This window comes from Equus przewalskii, chromosome 28 (genome assembly GCF_037783145.1).
Source record: "Equus przewalskii isolate Varuska chromosome 28, EquPr2, whole genome shotgun sequence".
NCBI lineage: Eukaryota > Metazoa > Chordata > Mammalia > Perissodactyla > Equidae > Equus > Equus przewalskii.
Window position 1 is genome coordinate 19828934 of NC_091858.1, and position 26890 is coordinate 19855823.

General features: G+C 39.9%; 1 protein-coding gene and 1 long non-coding RNA gene across 2 annotated transcripts in view; one reads left to right on the top strand and one right to left on the bottom strand.

Annotated features, from left to right (window-relative positions):
* Positions 1-3178: 3178 nt before the first annotated feature.
* LOC139080053 (uncharacterized) lies at positions 3179-20563 on the top strand. The gene is made up of 4 exons (XR_011534180.1): positions 3179-3523; positions 15348-15544; positions 16525-16716; positions 20324-20563. It is a non-coding gene; the product is annotated as an uncharacterized lncRNA (long non-coding RNA).
* The window catches only part of FGL1 (fibrinogen like 1), a 31815-nt gene continuing 13146 nt past the window's right edge, over positions 8222-26890 (bottom strand). Inside the window, exons 3-8 of the mRNA XM_008528366.2 lie at positions 26257-26437; positions 16541-16700; positions 15939-16036; positions 12635-12723; positions 12273-12460; positions 8222-8578 (exon numbers count right to left, since the gene is read on the bottom strand). Coding sequence (XP_008526588.1) covers positions 8419-8578; positions 12273-12460; positions 12635-12723; positions 15939-16036; positions 16541-16700; positions 26257-26437 — 876 coding nt within the window. The 3' untranslated portion in view covers positions 8222-8418. The remainder of the gene's footprint in view (positions 8579-12272; positions 12461-12634; positions 12724-15938; positions 16037-16540; positions 16701-26256; positions 26438-26890) is intronic.

Below are 26890 nucleotides of genomic sequence, written 5' to 3' on the forward strand. Positions count from 1 at the left end.
ACTGGGCCAGCCCCTTAGGGAGGAAGGACTAAAGGCAGGAGAGGAAAAGGCTGGATTCACTAGGATTTGATCTGTGAAGAAAGTTGTCTGTGAGTGGCGTCCTTTGCCGCTACAACTACTCAGGGTATGCAAAGCCATATGAATTCACAGTACAATCCTGCCTGGGAAGCAGCAGGAGCAGACGCATAAAGCTGCCTGGGAGCAATTAGAACGAGGCACTTACTCTGTTAGAACCCACTTTGTGGAGGCAGGGAGAAGAGGCCCAAATTGTAGCCATTTCTGCAAACAGCAGCCAGAGTGTCTTACCAAGATGACAGAACCCAAGTCACAGCCACACCGTAAAGGGCCTCAGTTCTGGTACGGCCTCAGGTCTAGTACGCCCATTCCTGTCAAACTCATAAACGCCAGTGCTAGAAAAAGCTAGCAAGAGAGCCAGCCCTGCTGGCCTAGTGGTTAAAGTTTAGCACGTTCTCCTTTGGTGGCCTGGGGTTCAGTTGCTTGTCTTGGAACCACACCACTTGTCTGCCAGTAGCCATGCTGTGGTGGCAGCTCACATAGAAGAACTAGAAAGACTTACAACTAGAATATACAACCATGCACTGGGGCTTTGGGGAGGAAAAAAAAAAAAGCTGGGGCTGGCCCAGTGGTGCAGCGGTTAAGTTCTCATGTTCTGCTTCGGTGGCCTGGGGTTCACCAGCGCAGATCCTGGGTGTGCCCCTACACACTGCTTGTCAAACCATGCTGTGGCAGGCATCCCACATATAAAGTAGAGGAAGATGGGCACAGATGTTAGCTCAGGGCCAGTCTTCCTCAGCAAAAAGGGGAGAATTGGCAGCAGATGTTAGCACAGGGCTAATCTTCCAAAAAAAACAAAAAATAGCTAACAAAAGTATCTTCACATCCCACCACTGCTGGATCCTTTTTGGATCAACCACTTCAAAAAATCCCCTCCTAACACAAAAGAAGGCTTCTTATGTTTTCTTTCTGTTACTTTAGGAAATTTGAACAAAATATTTTTCAGGTAAAATATACAAATATTTATTTTAAACTATTAAAATATTTATATTTTATGTGCTCTCTGGCCCAGAAAGTATTCTTCACTGAAGACTTGTCACATCTTGGAGTGGAAGACTGTGTTTTAGCAGGTTTTATTTATGGATACAGGAAAAAAAGAGTGACTCAAAATGGCCAGAATGACTGCCCCACACTTTACGTTAAAAAAAACAATTTTTTTTTCACCTGGGCCTGTGTCCAGCAATGGAAAAGTTTTAGTCTCTAAATAGACTCTTTTAGAAAGTTTTGGGCCATGGTGAAGGCGGTGTAAAGAGAAGTGGGGTGTCACCCTAACTTTGGCTTTGATGAATATGTTCCTATGCAAAAACTGAAGTATCGATGAGCTCCAGGGTTAGACTTTTATTAAATTATGAGTCAAGGAGAAGGACAGCTGGTGTTCATGCGCCCTTGGCAGGTACTCCGATCCAGGCTTGCTGACTGAAGGAATGAGTGTGGACAGCTCACCAGCTGTCTAAGCGTCCCGTCTTGGGCATCTGATCCTCAAGGGGTTGCTGAAGAATCTGGGGAGCACACCCGATAGCCATCTGCAGGCTGTAATCATTCTGGAATTGCTCTTTTTGTGCTCTGTTTCAGAAAACTGTAGGAGAATATAGATCTGAACTTTCCACATAAACTTTTCTCATGTTCAGGTCCATCCTGGAAGATTGTCCTTAATATGTCAAATTGCTCAGCTTCTCTGAGTCAGAAGAGTGTTGAGGAATGACACCAAGGATCTTTAAACTTTAGTGTGAATCAGCTTTATTTATGGTACTTGTTAAAAATTAAGTGGCCTAGGGGCCAGCCTGGTGGCATAGTCGTTAAGGTAGTGTGCTCCACTTCAGCGGCCTAGGGTTCACCAGTTCAGATCCTGGGCGCAGACCTAGCATCACTCATCAAGCCATACTGTGGCAGGCATCCCACATATAAAAGAGAGGAAGATGAGCACAGAGCTTAGCTCAGGGCCAATCTTCCTCAGCAAAAAGAGGAGGATTGGCAGCAGATGTTAAGCTCATGGCTAATCTTCCTCACCAAAATAAATAAATAAATAAAAAATTAAGTGGACTAGGCCTACCACTTGATATTAAAAACAGCATGGAGGGGCCAGCCCAGCAGCATAGTGGTTAAGATTGTGCGCTCCACTTCCGCAGCCTGGGGTTCATGGATTCCGATCCCGGGCATGGACCTACATATCACTCATCAAACCATGCTGTGGAGGCATCCCACATACAAAATAGAGGGAGATTAGCAAAGGTGTTAGCTCAGGGCCAATCTTCCTCACCAAAGGGAAAAAAACCCACCAGCCTTGAGAGTAAACCACATTGTCCTTCCAAAATCCTAGTTCCTCTGAGTTAACACATCCTACTATATACCAACTCACATACGAACAATATGCAGATGTTCTTTGAACCCAGGTTATAAAAGATCCCTATTTATAAAAAGTTCTTAATCATATTCACAAAATTCCTTACATATTCTAAAAGTTTTCAGAACTATTCTTTTTCTGGTCCTACTGGTCTCTAAGTCAACACAGAACACTTGTTAAGATTTCCTTTTAATTTGACATTGTTTTATTTTGCATAATCGTTGCCTATATAAAAGTCTATCAGTTTTTGACTTTTTAAAAGATATTATTTTTTTTAAATATATGATTTCCTGCCTCTTCAACATGAGTGAATACACGAGCATATAATCCTCTTTCAAACCACAACTATTAGGATGGGGCAAAAATTGAAAGGAAATGGTGATTTTCCACCAGTGGGCTACTTAGTGTTGTTTCATATTTAACTTTCTCATCACCAGGGAAACACGGGCTGTTTTTGATGATTTTTAAAAACTAGTGATTGAAAAGCTGGTTTTGTCTCTAAGGGACCTTCTTTGAGGAGTGTGTGATTCCTAAGACTCTGCATTCGTTAGTTGGTCACCAGAAAGTGACAGAGGAGCCTTTATAGCGAGCTGACTTTTCTGAGGTTTCATTTTACGTTTCAAGAGCTGTGTGTTCTAACATCACTCAACTGAAAAGAGATCCTGTAGGTGTAATAAGGAGGAGAGTAAAAGAGATGAAACAGCTGGCCTGTGGTAGCCACATTTAAGAGCTCCAGAACTCCCCAGTATTCCAAGGAATTATGACGTGCATGATAATTCCTAAGAGTATAATCATTCCTTCCGAGGGAGAAGCCACAGCAGTAACCAAAAAGTGAGCTAGGACCCAGAAAAGGGCTATCTGTTTAGCACCTGAAGAAAAAAACCAAATTACCCCCAAATCTAAACTAAGATCTTCATCTTCTAAAGAACTTAAAAACCTCGTACTTCTAAGATAACTCCCTGGCCCCATTCCAACTGCTACGTGACCTTGCAGAAACCTCTTTTGAAGTTTTCTGTGTCTATAAAACCTGGATAATAATACTCTCTGTCCCAGACGGCTGGAATTGTATGAATTAATTAGTTCAAGCTGGAAAGGTCTCTGATAATGGTAAGTGCTGAATATTGTTATTGTTATAGGTGCAGGTGGAGGCAGTGTTACACAGCACGTCTATAATTAGAAAGGCCTAGAAACTGCAAATGGTGCCAACACCCTAGGAGTTTAGTTAATGAGACAATACCCTGTGTCATTTTCTCCAAGAGACGAAGTTGGCTTGTTATGACTGAAGCCTAATTCCCCCTTTTATCCTCTTTGAAAGGTTGAAGCTTGTCTCGGACTTGCCCACCATAGAGCATAGTTTTTGCTGGGTGTGTGTGCCCTTTAAGGCGGTATTCTAAATGAAGTGCTGACATTCCTTAGAACACAGGATACAGTCTCGGGTTTACACTGCTTGTTAATTCATCTGAGTCAAAGGAGTAACAAAGACCTTCCCCAAAAATATCTGTTGTCTGAAAAATGCAGAAAATTTCTTGATCTGGAAAATAAAAGGAGAGGTCTAAACCTTCTTTTAGAGAAGAACTTTCTTTTCCCCAAAGTCACAAAGTATTATGTGGAATCCAAATACACAAAAGAGATAAAAACTGGGCAGTGCTGAATGAAAGGACAAAGGGGATCTTCCTGTTCCCTGGGGAGACCCGGAGGCCCCATTGTCAGAATCGAAGGGTCCCCTGAGCCCAGTTTAGAAACCATTGGACCAGCTCATCTCTAAACCAGGTTTCAACTTCTAATTTTTGAGTATTTTAAATCCCAGTAATATTAAGAACCTGGACTGCTCAGCTCTTAAAAAAATATAGTTTATCCGGAGTCATTCATTTTATATGCTATCTTGTCTGGAAAATCTTCTCTGAACATCTCCTCTCTTCTCATACCTTCAATTCTTGGCGAAGGTCACACAGCACTCCAGTACTCCATTACCACATTCCTTTTTTATCTTCTTCTCCATTAGCATCATCAATATTATCATCACTGTAAATATTTATGGAGCCTTGAGTATGTGCCAAGCACCACAGTATCCCACTGAATCCTCACCACACTGCTGTGGGATAGCTGCATCATTACTCACATTATAGAGATGAGAACAGTCAGCAACGAGATGAAAAGTAATTTGCCACCAAAAAAATGGCAAAGATAAAATGGAAACCCCAAGTAGCCTGACTATAATCTTCTTGGGCAAAAGCCGAACATTGAACCATCTTGTTTATCACTCAGAGTAGAGGAACTGCCTATATGTTGATTTGTCTTTCTCCCCAACTAATTTGGTGCTGGCTGAATGATAGATTATGGGCTGTATGGATGGATCTTGATTTTATAATTCATAGCCTTTCTGAAACTATAGGTCTTGGGGAAATTTGTGAAATTGGTGTTTTCAGGAACACCCTGACCCTTTTTTGTTGCAGAGGAAGATTGTCCCTGAGCTAACATCTGTGCCAATCTTCCTCTATTTTGTATGTGGGTCGCTGCCACAGCATGGCTGCTGATGAGTGGTATAGGTCCAGGCCTGGGAACCAAACCCTGGGCTGACAGAGCGGAGCACACCAAACAACTGCTAGGCCACAGGACTGTCCCCCTTCCCCCTTTTCTTAAAAATACTTTCTGATGGGGCCAGCCAGGTGGCACAGTGGTTAAGTGTGCACATTCTGATTCAGAGGCCCGGGGTTCTCTGGTTCAGATCCTGGGTGTGGACATGGCACCACTTGTCAAGCCATGCTGTGGCAGGCGTCCCACAGAGAAAGTAGAGGAAGATGGGCACAGATGTTGCCTCAGGGCCAGTCTTCCTCAGCAAAAAGTGGAGGATTGGCAGCAGATGTTAGCTCAGGGATAATCTTCCTCAAAAAAAAAAAAAACCTTTCTGTCTCCTAGTGGAAACCTCTTCTGCCCATGTCAGGCACTCAGCATTCTTGCATTTTCTCTATATTTTGGTCTACTTAAAAAAAAAAAAGCACTCATGAGTTTGTTGGCCCTGATGTGTAATCAGCTGATATAAATGAAAAGCAAATTTGCATTTTAAAAACTGATAAAGCCTAGTAACTAACGCTCTACTGGTGAAATTTCAGAGGAATTTATTTTACACTGGGGTCTTCCTGATATTTCGGCTTCAGGTAAACCATCCAGTTTCTCTCCTTTATATCTAAACTCCTCAAACCTACCTATTGTCCCTAACTGCTTTTATTTCCTGGCCTCTGGCTATTCTCCCCACCAGTCCATTGAAAGGGACTTAAACACACAAATAACGTTCTCACTAAAACGAACAGTCTTTCATTAGAACTCCTTCTTGTCTATCTTTTTATGGCACTAAAATTTTTTTTTATTATTCCTTCTACATTTAAAAACAATTATACTGAGATTTATGTAACACTATACTTTTTTTGCTCCCTTCCCACTTGTCTTTGGAATCTTTTTTTTCTCCTTTACAAGCTTTTCTTCTTTTGATCTCCTAATTGTATGAGTTCTTCAGGCTACTACTTGAGCAAATAATACCTGTATTTAAAATTATCACTGGTGCCCCATTTTTTATACCTTCCCAAAGTGTGATCTACGGAAGACTATTCCCAAAGGCCGCATTAAAAAGCAAACGTTCAGGAACCATCGCAAACACTTCTCTTGCCTGCACATTCTGGAGACTGTAAAATTAAATATTCTCTTTCACGGTCTTACTCCCAGACAGAGGGCACATATGAACAACTTGGGTCAATGAGGCATCAGTTGAAGTCTGTTGACTCTTCAGTGTTCTTTCTGCTTTAATGTGGACTCGAGGTAGGAACTGCAGTAGACAACTTGTGATTTTGATGGAAGGGCAAAAAGAATTGCAGAGGTAACAGCTTCCACAATGCAAAGTGCTGAACCTACCCAGCAACTTCCTACCCCCTGAGTTCTGGTTCCATAAGACGAACAAATCCCTATGTGTTTGCACTTCCATAATCTGGTGATTTATACCTCGCAGCTGAGCATACTCATAGCAAGATATAAAAATACAACATCCTGGGCCGGCCTCATGGCCTAGTAGTTAAGTTTGGCTCTCTCTGCTTCATTGGCCTGGGTTTAGTTCCCGGGTGCAGACCTACACCACTTGTTGGTGGTCATGCTGTGGCAGTAACCCACATACAAAATAGAGGAAGTTTCTCATAGATGTTAGCTCAGGGCAAATCTTCCTCAGAAAAAAAACCCAAAAAACCACCTCCTGTATGTCCCTCTTGGAACTTCAGAATGCACGTTAGAATATTAAAGGAACTGAGAAATACTCAAGAGAAGAAATCTGTTGAATTTTGTTTAATAGCTCATCTCGTAAGCTCATTTGATCACGGAGCCCTTTTCTTCCTGTAGTAAATAAATATTACTATCCCACAGAGCTACTGTTCCCTGCATCCTTGCTTTTCAATGTGATCCCTAGACCAACAACATCTTCGTAATTATTACCTACCTACAAGGCATTCTTTCTCTAATCACTGAGTGTTGATGTCTGTCATCCGGAAATTTGTTAAGAAACCATCATCTTAGGCCCCATTCCAGAATCAGAATCTATAATTTAACAAGATCCCCAGCTGATTTGTATGACTTTCAAGGTTGAGAAGCTCTGCTTTGGGAAACACTGGTTAGAGGAAAAGTGCAACTAACCTTAACATCTTTACATGACCATTATTTCAAGACATCTCTTACTACTGCCCCTTAATGTCTACTTCATTAATAATCACAGCTAGTTCTTATTGACTGCCTACTTTGTGCAAGGCATCATTGTAAGTATTTTACTTATGTGATCTTCAACCCAACCCTGTGAGGCAGGTACTATTATAATCTTCATCTTATAGAGGAAATAGCTGATACTCAGAGACATAAACCACTCAAGGTCACTCAGCTATTAAGTGGCAGAATCCTTGGTTTAAGAAGTTAGGGATCACTTAACTATATTGCCTCTCTAACTTTTCTTTTGTTTCTACAAATTTTCCTGCCTTGTGTACTTTACACAAGGTTTTCCCTCTGCCTGAAATGATCTCCTACATTAACTAGTTAAAAGATCCCATCTTAAAAAGTTTCTTCCTCCAGGAAGCTTTTCTCATCCCCTACTCCCAAACCAAGACAGGCCCCCAGGCACGTATTTTCCCTTCATACTTATCAGCTTTTAAAATTATTTATATTTTGGTGATTATATGGTTAGTGTATATCTTTAACAAAAATACTGAGCTTCACATGGGCTTGAACTGTATCCTCTGTGCCTGACTCTTGCTTGGCACTCAAATATTTGGGCGAATATCTTGCTATACTCATACTCTGATTTGGAAGTTTTCTCCTTCCACCTCACCTTCCACCTCTATTAATTAGCTTTGTAACTTTAAGCAGTCACAAAATCTCATATCCACAAATTCTCAACTCTGTTAATGAGGATAATAATACCTCACAGCATTGGTATAAGAATTAAAATGAGACTCCCAAAAGAAGTGTATAACCTACGTAAACATCCTAAAAATATGAGATAGTGTTTTATAGTGATGAAGATTCTGGGTTGTGTTTATGAGCTCCAGCTCTGCAGTCAGAGACCTGAGTTCAAATCCCAACTCATAATATTCACTGTCTATGCAGTTGATTTGGCAATCCATTATTTGCTGGATTTTTTCACGTGTTTTTTCAACTGCATTCATAATTTATTGCACATTTATAATTGTGTTATCTCCCAAGTCATGGTATATATTCTATGCTTTTTATTTTTTGTTCAACATAAGCTCTTATAGCCCTCTGCATGTAGGAATTCAATAAATATTAAGATAATCTGCCTTTATTTGGTGAATATCACATATTTGCTGTACTGAAAGTACATTAAGTAATAAAAGGCAAGTAAGAGCGAAAAGTAGGACACCACAATTGCCATCATCACACATGTATCTGTTCAGAATTCCTATTTTTCAAATCACTTTCAATCAAGATGAATTGTAGAAATGAAAGCCCAACAGGGACACTTAAACAATATTTGGAATAAAATCATTTGGCCTAATTTTCATAACCACAGATTTCAAAGAATACCACCATCCATGCCAGGTGTGCCAGACAACGCCATTGTCTGTTTCAGCCGTGTAAGAGCCAGTGTAGTATAAACCATTCAGGTTGGCAGAGTGACACCTAGTGGGAGGAAAAAGAAACACAGAATAATCAAACTAGAAAAATATCCTTCCCAAACACTTTTATTTTGCCAGCAAATTATCAAAACATTTTAATGATGAATTCTGCCATTTTTCAGACAAGGGAATTTTTATCAATTTCCAAAAGCCAAGAGATTTCTACAATAGATGGGTTTTTAAACTGGTGGGTTTTAGTGCCATAACAAATTTCAGGATATAACCCAGGCCACTTGTAGTGCATTGAAAAAGAAGCATTTCTGTTCTCAATAGCCTTTAAACAAAAAAAGAAAAATTTTAGTAATAAGTTGGATTTTTGTAATAGTTTTCTGTGCATCGCCATACAGTGAAAGCATCATTCAGCAAGCCAACAAAAGCATGACCTTGTGACCTTCAGCCTTCACAGGAGTGACATGGGTTAACAAAGCAAGGTGTGGCAGGGTGCTCTGATGCCAGCTGCCCAGATAATTTGCACTTACATGTTCATCCATCTGCTGCCAAGACTTAGCTTTCGAAATTCAAACTCCTTTCCTCCCCTTTTTAAAATTGCTAGCATATCAATTATTTCAACCTCAAGGGTAAGAAAAGAAATCCTAAACCACCATTTAAAATTTTCCCAGCCACCAACCAATAATCACTTGTCTGAGTTGCTGAGTTAATTTTTTACGTATATTGCTCCTATCTAGATAAGTTGGCTAGGTTATCATAAATTTTTAAATGTCCCACTTCCTTCTTTGGAATCAGTAAACGCTGTCCCTGATAGGGATCAACTAAGAGTATTGATAATTTTCTGTGTATAGTTATGAAATGAGTTACTACATATTTCTTTATTGATAGAACCAATGAAAAGATGTCAGACATTAGGATATAAAAAGAACATTCACAAGGGATAGTTCTGAAAATCTATGGAAAGTACCCAAATTATTGAATTAGAAAAGCTTATCATTTACCCATAAATGCTGAGTGATTGTCTTGATCACTCACCAGCTGAGTGATTCACGCCTGCTGACCATCTTGACAGTCCTCCAGATTTAATAGGATGTAACTAATCAAAACCACGGATGCTAAATCTGCAAGTGTCAAGAGCTTCCTGTGTTTTTAAAACTGCATGGAAAGCAATGTCAAACAGAACGTACTCTAAATTGAGCCACCAGAAGATATATTTTGGCGTATCTCTGTCCTCCTAGAGACATCTGCTTCATATGCTTTTTAAATTTGATCTGTGATTTGAATCCCATTAGGAAACTGATTCTATGGTCAACGTACGAAAACTTAGCTATTCTAAAACCAAGTTTCTAGCATCTTTCAGTTTCTAGAACAGCCTGGATTTGAAACTAGATTGTGAGATGGTTGGGGCTCCTTTGGTGAAGAAGTAACTGTGAGCGCTCACATGAGATGCTACACCAGCAAAGTAAAAAAGATATCAGCACTCAGTGATTAGATTAAAAAAATGCCTTGTGGGGCTGGCCCCGTGGCCGAGCAGTTGGGTTCGCCCGCTCTGCTGCAGGCGGCCCAGTGTTTCGTTGGTTCGAATCCTGGGCGCGGACACGACACTGCTCATCAAGCCACACTGAGGCAGCGTCCCACATGCCACAACTAGAAGGACCCACAACAAAGAATATACAACTATGTACCAGGGGGCTTTGGGGAGAAAAAGGAAAAAATAAAATCTTTAAAAAAAAATGCCTTGTAAGTAGGTAATAATTATAAAGTGCCAACATTTCACGTAAATTAGAAGAACTACAGGACATAAAAGAAAAAGAGTAGGGAGGAAGAGAAGGACAGAGTTAAACTACAGTTGTAGTGGGCATGGTAGAAGTAGCGCCAAGCTTCTGGAACAATTGGCTTCTTCTCCAGCTTTTCTGACTTTCCACCTGCACAGCCTTATCATCTCCTTTAACTCCAAGGATAATGCAGGCTCCTTGGGTGGTTCCAGCTGCTGAATTGCCTTTCTTTGTCCTCTCTGAACACCTATCTTTAAAGTCAAGTAAATCATTTATTTGCCTACATTAATATATGTGCCAGTTGTCAAGCCAATCACCTGGGTAGGTACATGGTTTTGAGCTCATGGTAATATTAACTGATGTGATTGTTACTTCTGTATGTGGAATTCTGTTCAAAAATCAGACATTAAGGGATGCTTGCAACTTCATGAGTTATAGTTAAGTTTTACATAATGCTGATAATTTTTACAAACGCTTAGAAGGACAGGGAACGAAAAAGGAGGAGGAAGAGAAAATGATGAAGATGGTTTTTAAAAGAACAAGAAAATCACTAGGGAAAAGACTAGTATCACCTTTGATTGGCTAAATAGGAAAGATGCCTTTGTTTCTCTAAGCCCCTCACTGCTGTGTGTGCTCTACTGCCTGAACAAATGACCAAAAAGTAAATGGACTCAAACTTTTAAAAAAGCAAAATCCAGAGAAAATACTGTTTTCACAACTACTTAGATTCAACTTGACACACCACACACCACACTAACCAGCTGTGTCTCGATAGAATCTACAGCTCTAAAATCAGCACATCCCAATAACGGATGTTCATAATGAGGACGGCCATGATTTTAAGGAAAACTAATACACGTGTCTGGTATTCCTCCACTTAATAAGATAGAGGACGCTGAAATGCTTTAAAAGTAGTTACATAACAAATAAAAACATTAAAATTTGGATTGTGGAACTTAAATGGATAGTCCTCAATTACACGAAAACCTGACACTCCAGAAATACTTACTCAAAGATTCTATAATGGAAACCTTGAATGTCTAGATATTTTAGGTGCCCCCTCTCTTTCAAAGAGAAAAGAAGACGTTCAAAGCTCATGCACCGCCTGTTTGAGCACATCTGCTTTGCAGACATAGCGAGCTCATCAGGATATTTTTAAGGAAGCCTGGTTGAAGTTTCCATTCCTGCCTTAAATTTGCGATTACAGCAAAGGGAGCTGTCTGGAAACCATCTTGGTGGAGAAATATCTGGCCTAGAGAAAATACTGAGGAATACAATGAATATCTTCTCATCCAGTGCCCGAAGAATTATGTTGAAAAGGAATTACAATTACTGTGTAGCTACTGAGGAAAATACCTAGCGAAGTATAAGATGGTAGATTTCAGGTTAATAAAAGGAAAAACTCAGTACCATCAAAAATGGAATAAGCTTACTGATAAAGTAACATTGAAGGGTTCAATTCGAGGGTGCAATTAAGCTTCAGGATATTGTAGAAGAAATTTCTGTATTGGGAGAAGCTTGGATTCAATGATTTAATGAAAGTCATAGTAATTGAAAAGTAGTATTACATTGACAAATTTACAATAATATGGTCATTTTGTATGATAGGAGAAGATGAAGAGCGACTTGGCTATTAGAATGCCAAAAATATTTTTCCCATGTGTAAATGCTTCTATTTCTTCATGTCAATTTGTGGCATACTATTTATGATGACTCACCCATAATTCAGTTTGCAAATAACCTTTGTAGAAGTAGTAGTTTGATTTATTTCTGTGACATCTCTTTCAAGCTTTACTAATGTACACAACAAACAAATCCTCAAAAATACTTCATCACTGAAGAATTCCAATAAGGATGATTGCTTAATAATACCAGTGTTACAAAGAAGACCAACATTACCTCATATATTCTAATTAATGCCCACCAGTGAGATATCATCAATGCCATTACAACTATGTTTATAAAGTGTCCAACCTGTTAAACCACCAGCCAGACTGATCTTCTTCTGCACAGTTCCCTTCGTAGTTGTCATTATCTTTGTCCCACGTGCTGAATTTCATTCTTTGGTGACTACCCCACCATTGCACCTCAGGATGAAATTTCCCTGTAAGGGAGTCTCCAGCTGTTCCAGAATATTCCCCGATATTCAACTCATAGGAATTCTAAAGGAAAAGAGGCAACTTCTACTATCAGTTGTCACCATTTAAAAAAATATATTAATTTAATAAACAAGAGAATAGGTTCTATTCTATATTTTTGTTTCAACCGACTTCAGGGTTTATATTGTATGTTTTACACATTAACTTATGATGTTACTTATTTGAAAATTTTAGTACCTTTTCATCTCCAACTTTGAAATTTTTATATTGTGCATAACGGCTATTCTTTTCAAAATCTGCAAGGTCGATTTTTAAAGTATAGTCTCCTGAAAAAAAAAAGAAATTGTAGTTTTTTAAATTTGTGAGATGACATTGACTTACTGAGGTTTAAAAATAACTCATGGCTCTATTTTACTTAGACCGTTTCCTCCTGCCATGAGTCCATTTTCAAAGAATAAACAGTGACTCCATTGTGTTTACAACACGAACATTTTATTGGGTATTTTATTTGAAAAAAATTGGGGACACAATACTAAAGGTAGAAAATTTCTACTAGATCTATCATAGGCAAAAGCGAGTGTAATTCACTGGAAAAGAACAACAGAAAATAAGTCATATTTAGTTAACAGATTAAGAAATCTAACAGTGAAAGAATAAGTTTAAGAAATTGAAACTTTTATCCTCTTTTTCTTAATTTCAGTAAGAAAGTTTATCTTAAATACAAATAATGACTAAAATAATTGGTATTTTCAAGTCATCATCTTTTCCTCATTATACCATCATCTTTTCCTCATTGTACCATCATGTACAAATAACAAAGACTATTTCTTTTTCAGAAACAGAACTATTGTCAGGAACATAGAAAGTTATAAATCAAACTAACTGTTAGATGATATATGTTCTATCCTCCTACTTCGATAAATAAAATTTCACAGTGACCTATAAGACGAGATTTGAATTGAGCCTTAAACTTCTCAGGGTCCAAGCTAGAACATGGAGGCCCAGGGAGTGAGCCCCTGGGCCGCACCAACAGGCCTGGTCTATGGTCGGCCTCTCTTCTCTTCGCATCCCTGTCTCCATCACACACAGCATGGAGCCTTGTCCACACTAGTGGACATTCCAAGCTGCATATCCAAGCTCATTAACACCCACCATAAAAGCTGTTCCTTCACCTCCTCTCAGGCTTAGGGGTATACATACCAGCAACACAATCTTTCCACAGGGGGACAGACGAAGAAGAGGCATGAACGGGTTCTAGAGACAAGCTCAAGGCTATTTGGGCTAGGAATACTGGATTCCCCACTACTGGAGTGAGTCTAGGAGGGGTCTGGGCTCCTGCTGGCCTTGGCACTTTGGCCTACAGATTTCTTATCCCCTGGAGCTCTCTGCAGTGGGGTTCCAAGGAAGGAGTCCTAACCTGATCAAAAGGCAGTAAAGGTCATGTGAGCCAAGACTATGAAGTGGACCAGAGGAGCAAGGCAGGTTAAGTTAACTCTCCCCCAAAGTACTTTGTATTGCAGAAGAGATACAAAATTAGTCTCAGTTTTTAAGGTAACAATCTAAACATGTCTTTGGTCAATAAGTAAATAAAAATGTAATTATAGACAATTTCTAAATTAACTTTATTGCAAACACTTCCAGCCAAAATTTATGTAACAGAGATAAAGCTATTTTCAGAGGCAATTCCTTAGTCTTAAGTCCTCTCATAATTAAAGAGTACAGGGACAAAGGCACTGTTTTACCTTGGAATGATATGGTATGTGGTTATGAAGCCTGGAAGTGACAAATACATTTTTGCTACTGAGAGAGTATCTAGCCTGAACACCGACCAAAATATGAGGGGCAAGTAGATGGGTTGGCAAAGTGCATCTGGCTGAATAAACACATAATAATTTGAAAAACAATAAGATTGAATTTTGTATATTTAGAAGGAGCCAAGGGCTGTCATAGTTTCAATAAGAAACCATATACATATTAATGTATGAAAGAAACAGAAGCTGGTATGATAAATGTTATATATCTATCGTAAAACGCTTAAAAGTTGGATAATGCAAATGTTAAAATTTAGAGAGCATTGATCACAAGAAGGACAAAGTATTAGGTTTCTAGGATTATCCATCCTCTCTAAGCTGTTATTCTGATGTCTCAAAGATCTCCATAATTATAATCCTACTGACTATTATGAATATCAAAACATCAATCACTTTCCTTAACTTGAATGGAACAAATAAACCTTGCTCTCACATTTAATGCGTTGCCAGTGTGATTTAGCATGCTTTCTTGAGCAATACAATTGCCTTTTATGAAACATTCAGAATCAGATTTGAGTGGGACTGACTATGATCTCAGACTGCAACTGAGGTAAGGAAGGCAATGGTTCGGAGCAAAGGAGCATGGGAAAAAGAGGCTTGAACAATTTGTTATCAAACTAACGATATTTTAGACAAATACTGAAATCTAGTTAAAGATATCCATGCAAAAGTATATAAGGGGAATTATACAGATGTCTGCAATTTATTATGAAGTGTGTCAAAGAAATAATAAAATGGATTGATGAGTGGGTGGATGGATAGATATGGGATAAAAACAAGCGTAGTGAAATGTTAATGTAGAATCTAGGTGAGAGGTTGGAACTTCTTTCAGTTTTGCTCCATCTTTAAAATTTTTCAAAATAAAATCTGGGAGGTGGGTATGGAAACAAGGACATTTAGTATATCATGGTATTTGATTGCAAAAATAGCCCCAATCCCCCAATTCTGCTCCTCTCCCTTTGCAATGTGACTTTATAATGCCTCCCCTTTTATTTTCTTTCCACTTATATCTGAGCTGTTCCTGTCACTTGCTTTCACCAATAGAAGGCAGTGAAAATGACTATGTGGCAGTTGTGAGTCTATCTCAAGGGACTTACGTGCTTCCCCTCTCTTTCTTGGAACTCTGCCTGTGCTACAAGAACGAGTGCCGGCTAGCTCGCTTGAAGATGAGAGACCATGTGGAGCAGAGCTGAACTGGTCCGTCTGAGGCCAACCCAGCAGAGCCAGCCTCCAGCTGACCAGGAAGCTGATCACAGACCCATGAGCGAGCCCAGCAAAGATCAGCATAGTGCAGCCCTGATCAGCCAGCAAAACTACCCAGCCAACTTGTAGATTTGTAAGAAACAAAGGGTTGTGGTTTTAAGCCACTAAATTTTGAAGTGGATTGTTACATAGTATTATGGTGGCAATAGATAACTGATACAGTATATGGAGTTTGAGGCTCTCGAAGCATTAAAAAAAGAATGGTTATGGCATTATATATCCCTCCCAGAAATGGGAAATATATATATGAGAAATCCTCCACACCCAATCCAGATCTAGTTTCTTTTCCTCTATTCAAAGTTTTAAGCAGCCACATTTTACTGAGGGAATTACTGGCTGTAAGGGATCATCGCCATCTGCAAACCATAGTAGTTACTGAATTAGTTCCATTGCCTTTGATTTAGTGGAAAACATTTTAGTCTCTTTTTAGTGTATTTCAAATGAATTTAATATCAGGCAAAGCTTACCTTGTGTGGTTAATAAGTGAAGATTTTTATTACCCAGCCAATATTCACCATTTTTTTGGACAAAATTCCCAAAGCCATTTTTGTAGTCATTCCAGCCTCTAAAAAATTTAAAATGAAAGTTGATTTTAGCAAAATCCAAATGGACCTTTGCAGTACCCAAAGTGCCCACCCCCTACTGCCACTCCCACCCCCGATATTTTCTTGATTAGTTAATACATGTCCAGTATTCTTATTTAGACAGAATAAAATTCTGTCTAATTAATAGACTTCAGGATACAATGAAAAGGTTTATTTAGGGGGGCTGGCCCGGTGGCGCAGCGTTTAAATTCGCACGTTCTGCTTCGGCGGCCCGCGTTTGCCGGTTCAGATCCCGGGTGCAGACATGGTACCGCTTTGGTAAGCCATGCTGTGGTAGGCGTCCCACATATAAAGTAGAGGAGGATGGGCACAGATGTTAGCTCAGGGCCAGTCTTCCTCAGCTAAAAGAGGAGGATTGGCAGCAGATGTTAGCTCAGGGCTAATCTTCCTCAAAAAAAAAAAAGGCTTATTTATTATAAATCTCACATTTACTACTCCAAATCCTTAGGTCATAATCAGCACACCTGTTGAAGTTCTCACTGCCATCAGATCGTCTCTGAATTACAGTCCATCCTCCTCCATCAGACATGTCACAATAAACGGAGAATTCTGCTGGGCTCTCGAGAGGTTTGATTTTGTAAAATCCACTGCGCTTATACCCATCATTGAAAATCTCTGAACAATCTGTTTGCAAAACAAGGTAATGCAACATTTGTTATGTCTTTTTTTTTTTTTATCGGGGCCCCTGAATAAGATTACTCAATACTAATGGAGACAGATAAACACATGGTGTAGAGAATCAGCTTTTTAAAATTGCATCTTGTACATCTTCCAGGAGATATTAGGAAAGTCTAATTTCCTTTCCTATTATCTAATCATCATGTGACTCCTTGATCTGATCATGGAAAAAACAAGGGAGTGAAATAGGGATCTGGTTTCTCATATCTGATTTTTGGGGCAACCAAAAATGATATGTGTTCAGTCAATTACAGTAGTATAAGTGGAACTTACAGCTTTATCAGACAGAATAGCAGAACTTACCTCTCCTATGAAGCTAAAACAAAAGCAGAAATATGTAACACCAAACAAATAATTCAATGTGCGTTATCTTGACTTAGAGCATTATAAATTGTTCTGAACATCTGAAAATGAACTCAAAATAGTAATCTTGTTAGATTCTTATAACCTCCCAGTCTCAACAGATTGTTTACTAACCCACTGAAATTTCTAACAGTCCAGGCATTCTTAGATGTTTTTGCTAAAAGCTGCAAGCTCCTACATGCCTTTTATCCCTGCACTCCTCTTTGCTGTCATATTTCTTCAACCACTGTGCCAACATAGCTATCGGTTTGTCACCAAAAAGTAGTAGCTATTTCTTAAGCCACTTGAGGGTGAGATAAATTAATATCCGTTGGGTCTCAACTGGGCCGATCTGTACAGACTTAGAGAATATGGCAAGTATGGACTTCACTATTGTTTACATGCCCAGGAAGCTATGTTTTAGGATGGTTGAAGTAGGGGCCACTATAAAGAGATAGTCTCAAGAAGACCCAGTCACAGAGTTTTGAGCGAAAATGCTATAATTTAACATCGCTAGCTTTCACATTTTACCCTTATCGTTTCATTAATTTCTTTCCAAGACAACATTTTCTGTTCCTGATTGGATAATTCCATTCTTTTAGCATCTTTTTAAGTTCTTTCTTTTCATTATTTTGATGCCAAATTATTTACAATTCTGTTTTGTTACAAATAAAATACACTGCACATTAAAATAGATCGAATAGCCAATAGGAGTCAGAAGAGGAAAGAAAAGAAAGAACGTCTGTCACTTTCTAAAGCCCTCAGCAGGTTGAGACCAATCCTACACTACTGCTCCGGCGAGATGCTCATCTTTGTCATGATTTAAGCTTTATTCACATATTTATTTTTGAGATTCAGAAGCCCAAGTGTTTTTTTGTATGTGCTGGATTATAGAAAAGATCCTGTTTGGCAATTAACCAAGAAGAAAAACAATGGGAAAATGATTACTTGAAATTAGTTCAATGTTGTTCAAAAGCTTACACCTTGCGGTCAAGTATGTCGTACAACACTTCTCATTAAAGTAAGCAGATTTTAACCTCGTTGTCAGGAAGGGAGCTCTTTGCTTACATTTAATCTCCTTCCACAGAGCTGAATAGTAAAGACTCAGAAGGTTCAGACTGTTTTCCAGGCAAACATGGAAATGATTAGCTATAACATTTGCCTCTGGAAAACTTTGTTAATATGGAGTTTTCAGCCAACATTTTCTATTTGTTTTTATTTTATGCCAACTGCAAGTTTGTTTGTGTTTTTAAAAATGTTCCTTCCTCCCAGAGGAAAATGCCAAACACAACTTCAGATCCAGAGGAAAGCTTTCAGCTGAAAAAACCAGAACCCCAACAAGTAAACAAACCTCAAACAAGCACCAGTAGCTCAACTTATGGCAAATTAGTTAAGGAGCCTGCCTTGGGGAAATGAGACTGACACTGTGATAGCAGAAAGTTCTGGCAATGTGAGGTTTAAAATATCTACTAGATATTTAAAACTATGATTTTTAAAAATATTATGACCCACTCAATCCCCTGGAGAATAGGCAGGAGAGGGGCTGGATTAGAGAGCGCTGTGTTCATAGGAGTTTAAAAAAAAAAAAAGATTTTTGGATCCTTACATAATACTAGAGTGAGCCAAGGCTTCCTGCCCTCTGACAAACACTGTGTTAAACTGGGTGAGGTGAATACTTTCTCTCATCACGCAGAAAGCAAGCCACTTTGGAAAGCTGAATGTTTAAGCTTCACACAGTGGCAAGACAGCCTGCCAAATGGGCTTCTTCCTCTTGTCCCAGAATGATGGCTGAGCCCAAAGCCGAGAACGAAAGGCTCCAAGCACCCCACATTCGAAACTCAAAGAAAGGCCAGCAAGAGGCCAGCTGCCGCTCCACAGCGCATGCTGGGAAATGCCAGAACAGGCCCTGACACTGCCATTCTCACCCTCAGGTGACATAAGAAGGAAACATAAGAGAAGAAAGGAAGTTGGCTCCTTGGAGAGGGCAGTATTCTTGTAGGGTGGAGTGGGTGAGCTCTCTCCTCTGAACACAAAGGAGAGAGGATATAATAACATAGACAGAGAGCTGACATTCATTGAGCTAAATGCTAAATGCTTTTGTCATCATGCACATGTACATTAACTCATTTAATCTTTACAACAAAGGAACAGGTGTTCTTATCATTCCCATTTTACAGATGAGAAATATGAGGCACATAGAGGTTAAGTAACTTTCCCAAAGGCCACAACTAGCAAGATGGGCAGCTGGACTTTGAAACCAGGCATCAGAGTCTACCCTTACTGCCTCAAGAGACTGGCTCATAAAGATTGGGGCTTCTGCACAAGGGGACATGGTTGAGCCAGTGGTCTTGTTGGCTCAACAGAATGTTGTGATGCCACAGGCTGTTGCGATTGTTACCAATTAATGTGAATTTGGTACTATAATCTTTTAACTTAGGTACGTAATTCAATAGCACCCGAAAGCTTAAAAAAAAGATGCTTTTAATTATATGTTGTATAAAAATCATGTGATTTGTGCATTGTTTTCACAAATTGCTAGGTTGTGTGTAATTAGGTGTTTTCTACCATGAGATGAATCGGAATGCAGAAAACAATTAATTTAGTAATAATAGAGTAACTTGTAAATAAGACCAAAAAACTTTATATTTTTATAGATCATGTACATGAGTATTTAATTTTTTTTAATTTAAGGACACCAGAAATATAAACTCTGGTGCAAGCAAGTTCTCATATATTTTGTATATTATATGTAGTAATATGTAATATATATGTTATATGTTATAATATATTATGTATTTTATTAGAATTTATGTTATTATGTATTTTTAATTGAGTGTTTGCCCTTGGTCGGCTCTCTAGTACTATTTGCCTATATGCTGCACAATAAAATACAGTTAAGCTGTATTTATATTTCAGTTTGTTCCTCCTTCTCCTCCTTCATGCTTGTACCATATATAAAGAATACTAAACATAGATCTACCAAATTCTGAATTTTTTTTAGCTGTTATATCCAGAAAAAGTCATCTGGAATGCCTATCATCTATCTTATTATATGTGTTATAATATTATAAGACACACACACACAATATAAGGGCTTGTCTAGATCTTGTACATCTGACTCTTCCACCCGATTTCTGCTTCTCCCCTCATCCTGCTCTGACTGTGATGTTTTACTTTCTTGGGAACTGATTTCCTGCCTTCTCCTTGGTGACCTCTCGTTTCCTAAGGTCTGCTCCCAGCACTCTCAACACAGGGATCAGATTTTCAGCTCTTCAGCCTCAGTCTTCTCATGACTCGCGGCCCAGTCCCAGTAACAACATCGAGTTGCTCGCTCCTGCCGTTATCTGACACTTGAATCTGTGTTGACAGCCTGCTCATACTGTTTGAACAGACACCCTGGGTCTTGATCTTGATTTGGAATGTGGACTATGTTACTTCTCCTGCGGCCATCAGTTCCTTCCCTTGAGGTCAGTTTTGTACCTACCTTTGGAATCACCATCTGTATGTTCATCCCTTGAATAACCAACCTGTTGCCTTCTTCTCAAACCTTATTCAATAGCTGTCTTGTTTTACCCCATGGGTCTGTTTGAAGTGTTTTCCCTCACTTTTGTCACCTGATCTGTTCCACCAGTTAAATTTTGAAAATATGCTTTAACATTTGGTATATGTCAGTCACCATGTTAGGTGCTAAAGATACAAAGAACCTAACAGTTTAGCAGGGGAGAAAGATGACAAAGTATGCAGTGACAATACTCCATGATCAGTGCTAAGAAAGAATAGTAAAGGTGATTTGGAATGAATAGAAGTGGTACCTAATCCAGACTTCAGAGACAGGAAGTTTCCTGAAGGGCTGGGGTCTGAAGGATGAATAGTGGGAGTCAGCTTATGGGGCAGGGGTTGAGTAGAGAAGACATTCTAGATAGAGAAAAGGGCTAATGCAGAGTTCCAAAGGCTCAAGGGAGCAGGGTGCTGTTGAGATATTGAAATAAGTTTAGTGTACTGGGACTGTAGCATGCAAAAGAGACATGTGACAACAGACAATGTCCAAATTCTAGTTCTGTCAGATACTTCTGACCGAATAGCTACGCTTCCTCCACAAAGCTGGTACACTCATAATACCAGCATCTCTCAGCCAGGGCTACCCCTCCATCACCAAACACACTTTTAACTCTTTATCATTCCATGTTAAGCGCCTGTGTCTAGAAGAGGCGTCGTCCCTGGAATCAAAGACTCTCCTCCATATTTTTCCTGTATTCTCTTCTCTCTCCTTTTCTTGCACCACCCCCACCTTCTTCTTTTCTCTAGCTTTGATCATGCACTTGGAGGTTTTGATTGCTGCTTCCTCTGATCTCCCCTCCCCCAGCCCTGACCGCTTTTCTGATGTGGGGTACTACAGGAGACAGAACAACAGGGGGAGAGGGTGACAGCAGCAAATTCAAGGTCATCTGGGGGGTTGTGTCAAATTGAAATGTCAAAGACTTTATATTCATCTTCCCAGAGGAAATTGGGATGGGAGAGAAATAGACAACGATAGACATATCTGTTCATTTTTGTCAGGATCTCCTCTAGTCTTGTGTTTAGTTTACTGTGTAACAAAATTTATCTTTGAAACATTAAAAAAAATAATGATAGCTATATTTATGAGCACTTATTGGGTGCCAGGCCCAGTTCTAAATGCTTGACGTGTCTTCATTCATTTAATCCTCATAATAATCCTATAAACTAGATACCATTATCATCTTCATTTACAGCTGAGAAAATTGAGGCATAGAGATGTTAAATAACTTGCCTAAGGAAGCGCTGCTAGTAATGCTGCAATCCATTCTGCAAACAATACCCAAGACTTGACCGTGGTTTAAAAATAGACCGCTCATTTGTGTTTGGGTGACTAAGGGCAGGGACATCCACAGCAGGCAGATCCAGGCCACTGCAATGGAGCCCAGAGCCGGTGTGTACTCTACTCTCTATCACTATTAGCCTCTGCTGTCCCTCTAGGAAAATTCACTGGCAACAGAGATCCTTCTAGACTTTCTTCTTTAGAGTCAGTTATGTTAGAATTTGCCAGCTTTGTAGGTTGCCTGTCTGGTTTCACGCTTAGCAGAGGAAGTAGAGATGTTATTGCTACTTCTCCTTTGGCTAGACAGTCCGTGGCTCCAAATTTAGCTGGGCTTTCTAGAAAAGTTAAACCAATCTTCTTTTTTTTTTTTTAAAGATTTTATTTTTCCTTTTTCTTCCCAAAGGCCCCTGGTACATAGTTGTGTATTTTTAGTTGTGGGTCTTTCTAATTGTGGCATGTGGGATGCTGCCTCAGTGTGGCTTGATGAGCGGTGCCATGTCCTCGCCCAGGATTCGAACCAGCGAAACCCTGGGCCACTGAAGCGGAGCACACAAACTCAACCATTTGGCCATGGGGCTGGCCCCTAAACCAATCTTTGTTGGCCCCATTTGTCATAGTATGGCCACCACTGACCACAGACTTGGGCAGTGGATGGGACCAGTTGACTACTACTCTTGGACTAGAAGCCAAAGCCATGCCATAGCCCAGGTCTTGTTTAGGAAGGCATGTGCCACTGTCCTGTGGGATGGGGTGTTCTTCAGTATCCTCTGTTCACCCTCAGATACTCCTGAGGGAGGAATTTGCTGTTTTACATCTTTCACTGACTGATATCTCCTGGAAAGTTCATTATCCTGATGATGGTAGACACTCTTTTGAAGACGGCACATTTTATTCCTTGAAAGGGCTTCCCCGTTTGTACCAGTCACTGACAATCTGTTCATTGACAAGATCATCCTCCACCACACATTTAAAGTCATGTGATCCTGATTGACACATTAAATGTGTCTCCTGGATTTTGGAAGCAATGTTCAAAATGTAAAGTCCACCTGTCCACTCCCTGCTTATCCAGAAGAGTGATCAAATGGACTGTAGAGCCTAGAAGCTACCTCACAATATCGCCTGCCAACTGGTCTACCTATCTCACCACTGATGAATTTACTCCAAACTTGCTTTACTTCTCCACCAAGAATACTCCGTTTCAGAGCCATCACGGCCCTCAGCCCTACTACTTTTGCTAATCCCTGACTTCATTGACATTCTACTGACCAGTCAGGTTCTGAACAAACCATAGATTTCTCAGTAGGGTTTCTAAGAAATCCTCTAGTGAATCAATGACAGAATATTCACTGTTTGGCCCTGAGCCCTGACTAAAGGACACTTGTAGCTACTTTTCTTTATCAAGGTACTACTTTCTTGGGTTAGATGCTGCTGTGTAAGGCAATGTAAGGTATATTATATTTTCTAGGGCTGCCATAATGAAAGACCATAGATTGGATAGCCTAAACAACAGAAATTTGTTTCTTCATGGTTCTGGAGCTTGGAAGACCAAGATGAAAGTACCAGCAGGGTTGGTTTCTTCTGAACCCTCTGTCATCGGCTTATAGATGGCTGCCTTCTCACTGCATCCTCACACGGTTTTTCCTTTGTGCACCTACATCCCTAGCGTCTCTCTGTGTGTCCAAATTTTCTCTTCTTATAAGGACATCAGTCAGATTGAATGAGGGCCCATCCTAATGGCCTCATTTTAACTTAAGCACCTCTTTTAAGGCCCTATCTACAAATACAGTCACATTTATAGGAACTGAGGGTTAGGGGCTTCAGCATTTTTTCAACACAATTCAACCCATAAAACAGAGAGTCATCCATCAAATGGCCCTTTGACCATTCTGGTTGCCCCCTTCTCTGTGACCCAACACTGTCATTCACAATGATTGGCCCAATTAACCCAGTGAGATCCTCCCCTAAAATCTGTGTCTTTTTGACATTTTTAATAGTCTCAGGATAGGTATCTGACGCCTGCTGGGTGGATACCTGACTACGTTACCAGGCCCCAAACCTCATCCAATGAAAAGGGCACCGAACTGCCACAGGACCCCACCTCCTTCTTGAAAAGAAGTAAAGCCTTCTACTAGGTGACCCCAGGAAACGTCGGCCCTTCTCAGTCTGTGGGAAGAAATTTAGTGAGAAGCTTGACCTGGTTCAGGTCTTGAACAATCTCAACCACACCCATCAGCAAAAGCAGAAAATCCCTTTCAGACCTGTAGGGATTCTCATTTAATTGGTCTGGAGTGGAACCTAGCCACTGCTTGCAGACAGTTCCCATGGATCACTTGTGTTTCCGTGCAGTTTGCAAGCAAAGCATATGTTCTGGACTATTTTTTCAGGGATGTTTGTATAGTGAACGGCCTTGGAAGCTAGAGATAGTGTCTCCCCCTTGAGCAGATGACAGGTTAGTTTGCTGTCCACCATGATAAAGATAACATCTCCCTCTGGGGCAAAGGCTGGGCAGATTTGCTTGCAACCCATTATAAAAGATTGAGGATTCTAAACTCAGGGTTCTTCAGCTGTGACATAGCCCACTGCCTGCACTTTTCCCATCTGGACTAGTCCACACTTCTCCCTTAGCATTTTCAGGCAAAGGATATTGGTGCAAACATGAAGCTCACGTCTCTGACCCAGGAGTCTCTTGTCTTCTGCCAACGTCCATAAAACCGTGGCAGGCTAACTTGTTAGCTTGCAAATAGAGTAAAATCCCAGACCCTTCCCAGTTGTTTATGGTATCTGCATTTTAAAAGGTCACGAGATGATTCTAATGGGTAGTCCTGGCTGAGAATCCCAGTCTTGAAGGAGTCTCTACTGACTCTGCTTCCTGTTTGATTGCTTTCCTGAGCCTTCTTTCACTGTCTTGCCTAATCTCCACTGTAGTTCTCTTCTTAGATTCCAGTTCCTGGTTCTTTGCCCCTGTGACTGCTTCAGACAGTCCTTTTGATTCCCAAGCCTGTTTTTACCCAAGCTGTGTTTGGTTCCTCTTTGTTCCATGCTCCAGAGCCACAGGTCAACCTCATCCTATCCATTCCCATCACCACAGGCAAATGGCTCTGGCCTCCTTTTGACCCCTAAAGAGGAGCAGGACATTTGGACTCCAAGGATCAAGGGTAAAGGATCAAGTTGCTGGACAACAGAGGGTCGGGATCCCAGGGCAAAGAGTCTGAGCAGAATGAGAATAGAACCTTGGTTAAGAGAGCAATAGGGGGCATTTTACTGAAGCATAGGTTCGAAGATTCTCACAACTCTTATATCCCACACTGGTGAGGATATTTAGAAATATGAAAAAAGGTATTTTTACTCTCATCAACTTGGCATTTCTTTAGCCTCCACAGTTTTTCAATTATGGTCAGATATATTTCCCAATTTATAGTTGCTTATCTTGCTATTCCTATCTCTATGTACCACCTTGCTTTCATTCATAAATATGAGTCTCTACTACGTTCTAGGCACTCCGATAGGCAAGAAGGAGGGAAGAGTGCTTTAAACATCATCCTAGACCTTGCAACGTGCCCAGTTAATTGACCAATAGAGACTCCAAAATAGAGAAGTTACAATGCATCGTGGCAGTAGCTAGAGTAGACATATGAACCACGTACTCTAGGCGGCATTCTCATTGTTTCTGACAACCATCAGTTTGTTTACTTTAAAAGATGCCTGGAGGAATTCAGGTGAGTAGTTTCCCATAGGGAAAATGATATTATTATTATATGCAGTGATACGTGCAAAGTGTTGATAGTTGAAGATCATTTAGTTTCTAGGGGGAAATGCTGATTTCAAAACAAAAATACCAAACCATAAAATATTCACATAAAACCACCTCTTTTATTCTCCTAAATAATGCTGGTTCTTTTTCCTTCCCCGTCCTTTTGTTCTATTACTATTCTAAGGCACATTAGGGTTACAGAAGGGAAAGCTGTGTAAATGTAACAAGAATGATAAACAAATAAAAACAAAGTTCAGCTGTAAAATTTCACAAATAGAATCTGCCGTAGGCACACGGAGATTGAAACAATCTGTTGTCTTGATCTTGTATTAAACTATAGAAATTCTCAGATATTTAGCATTGATATTAAATGTCCTCTGCAGCAATAATAGAGAAAAAAGGATAAGATATGGTAGAAGATATTTCAGTGCAGTATAATTCTGTATGTTGCTTGTTACTGGATTAGGAAAAGCTCTTTAGCAAAGCCTGAAAGTGATCAATAATTAGTACCAACATTGCACATGGGTGAATGATATAAGTTACTGCAACACTCAAGAAAAACAGATTCTGACCTGCATATTGCCTCTTGCTTCCAAGGTCAATGACGCTATTCTCCTCTCCTTTATCGAGGAGCTGGACTTCCTTCTCGTGCAAAAGCTGCGCAATCTTGACTTGTTGCTGTTTGACCCGGGTCTCAAGCTGGTGCACCTGGGCTCGGAGCCGCGCCTGCTCCTGGAGACAGTTCTCGAGAGCCTGCGAAGCAACACACATCTCGTTCTCATGGAAAGTAAATGCTCTGAATGTCAGATAAATTAATGATTCAATTTTGGCCCTAACTCACATTTTAGAATATTGTTCTAACCGGAAAGTAGTTTGAAAGTTCTAATACTATTTATTGTTTGAAGAATAAGAAATGACGGCTTATGCAAAAGTGCTTGGACTAAAAAATTATATAAAATAATGTAAATGACTACACTAAGAGCTTTAGAGTCATTGCCTCACTTGAACTTCACAATGATTCCATGAGGTAGGAAAGGCTCAACTACAATGAGCAAACCTGCTCAAGAGTCCCCAGTGGGGAAGAGGAGTCAGGATTCAAACCCGGGTCTAGGTCCCTGCTCTCAGTCTCTCTACATGATGCCGCCTAAGTGCTTTCTTAACAGTAAAGTGCTTTCTAGCATCATTACACATCATTAGTATGTCCAT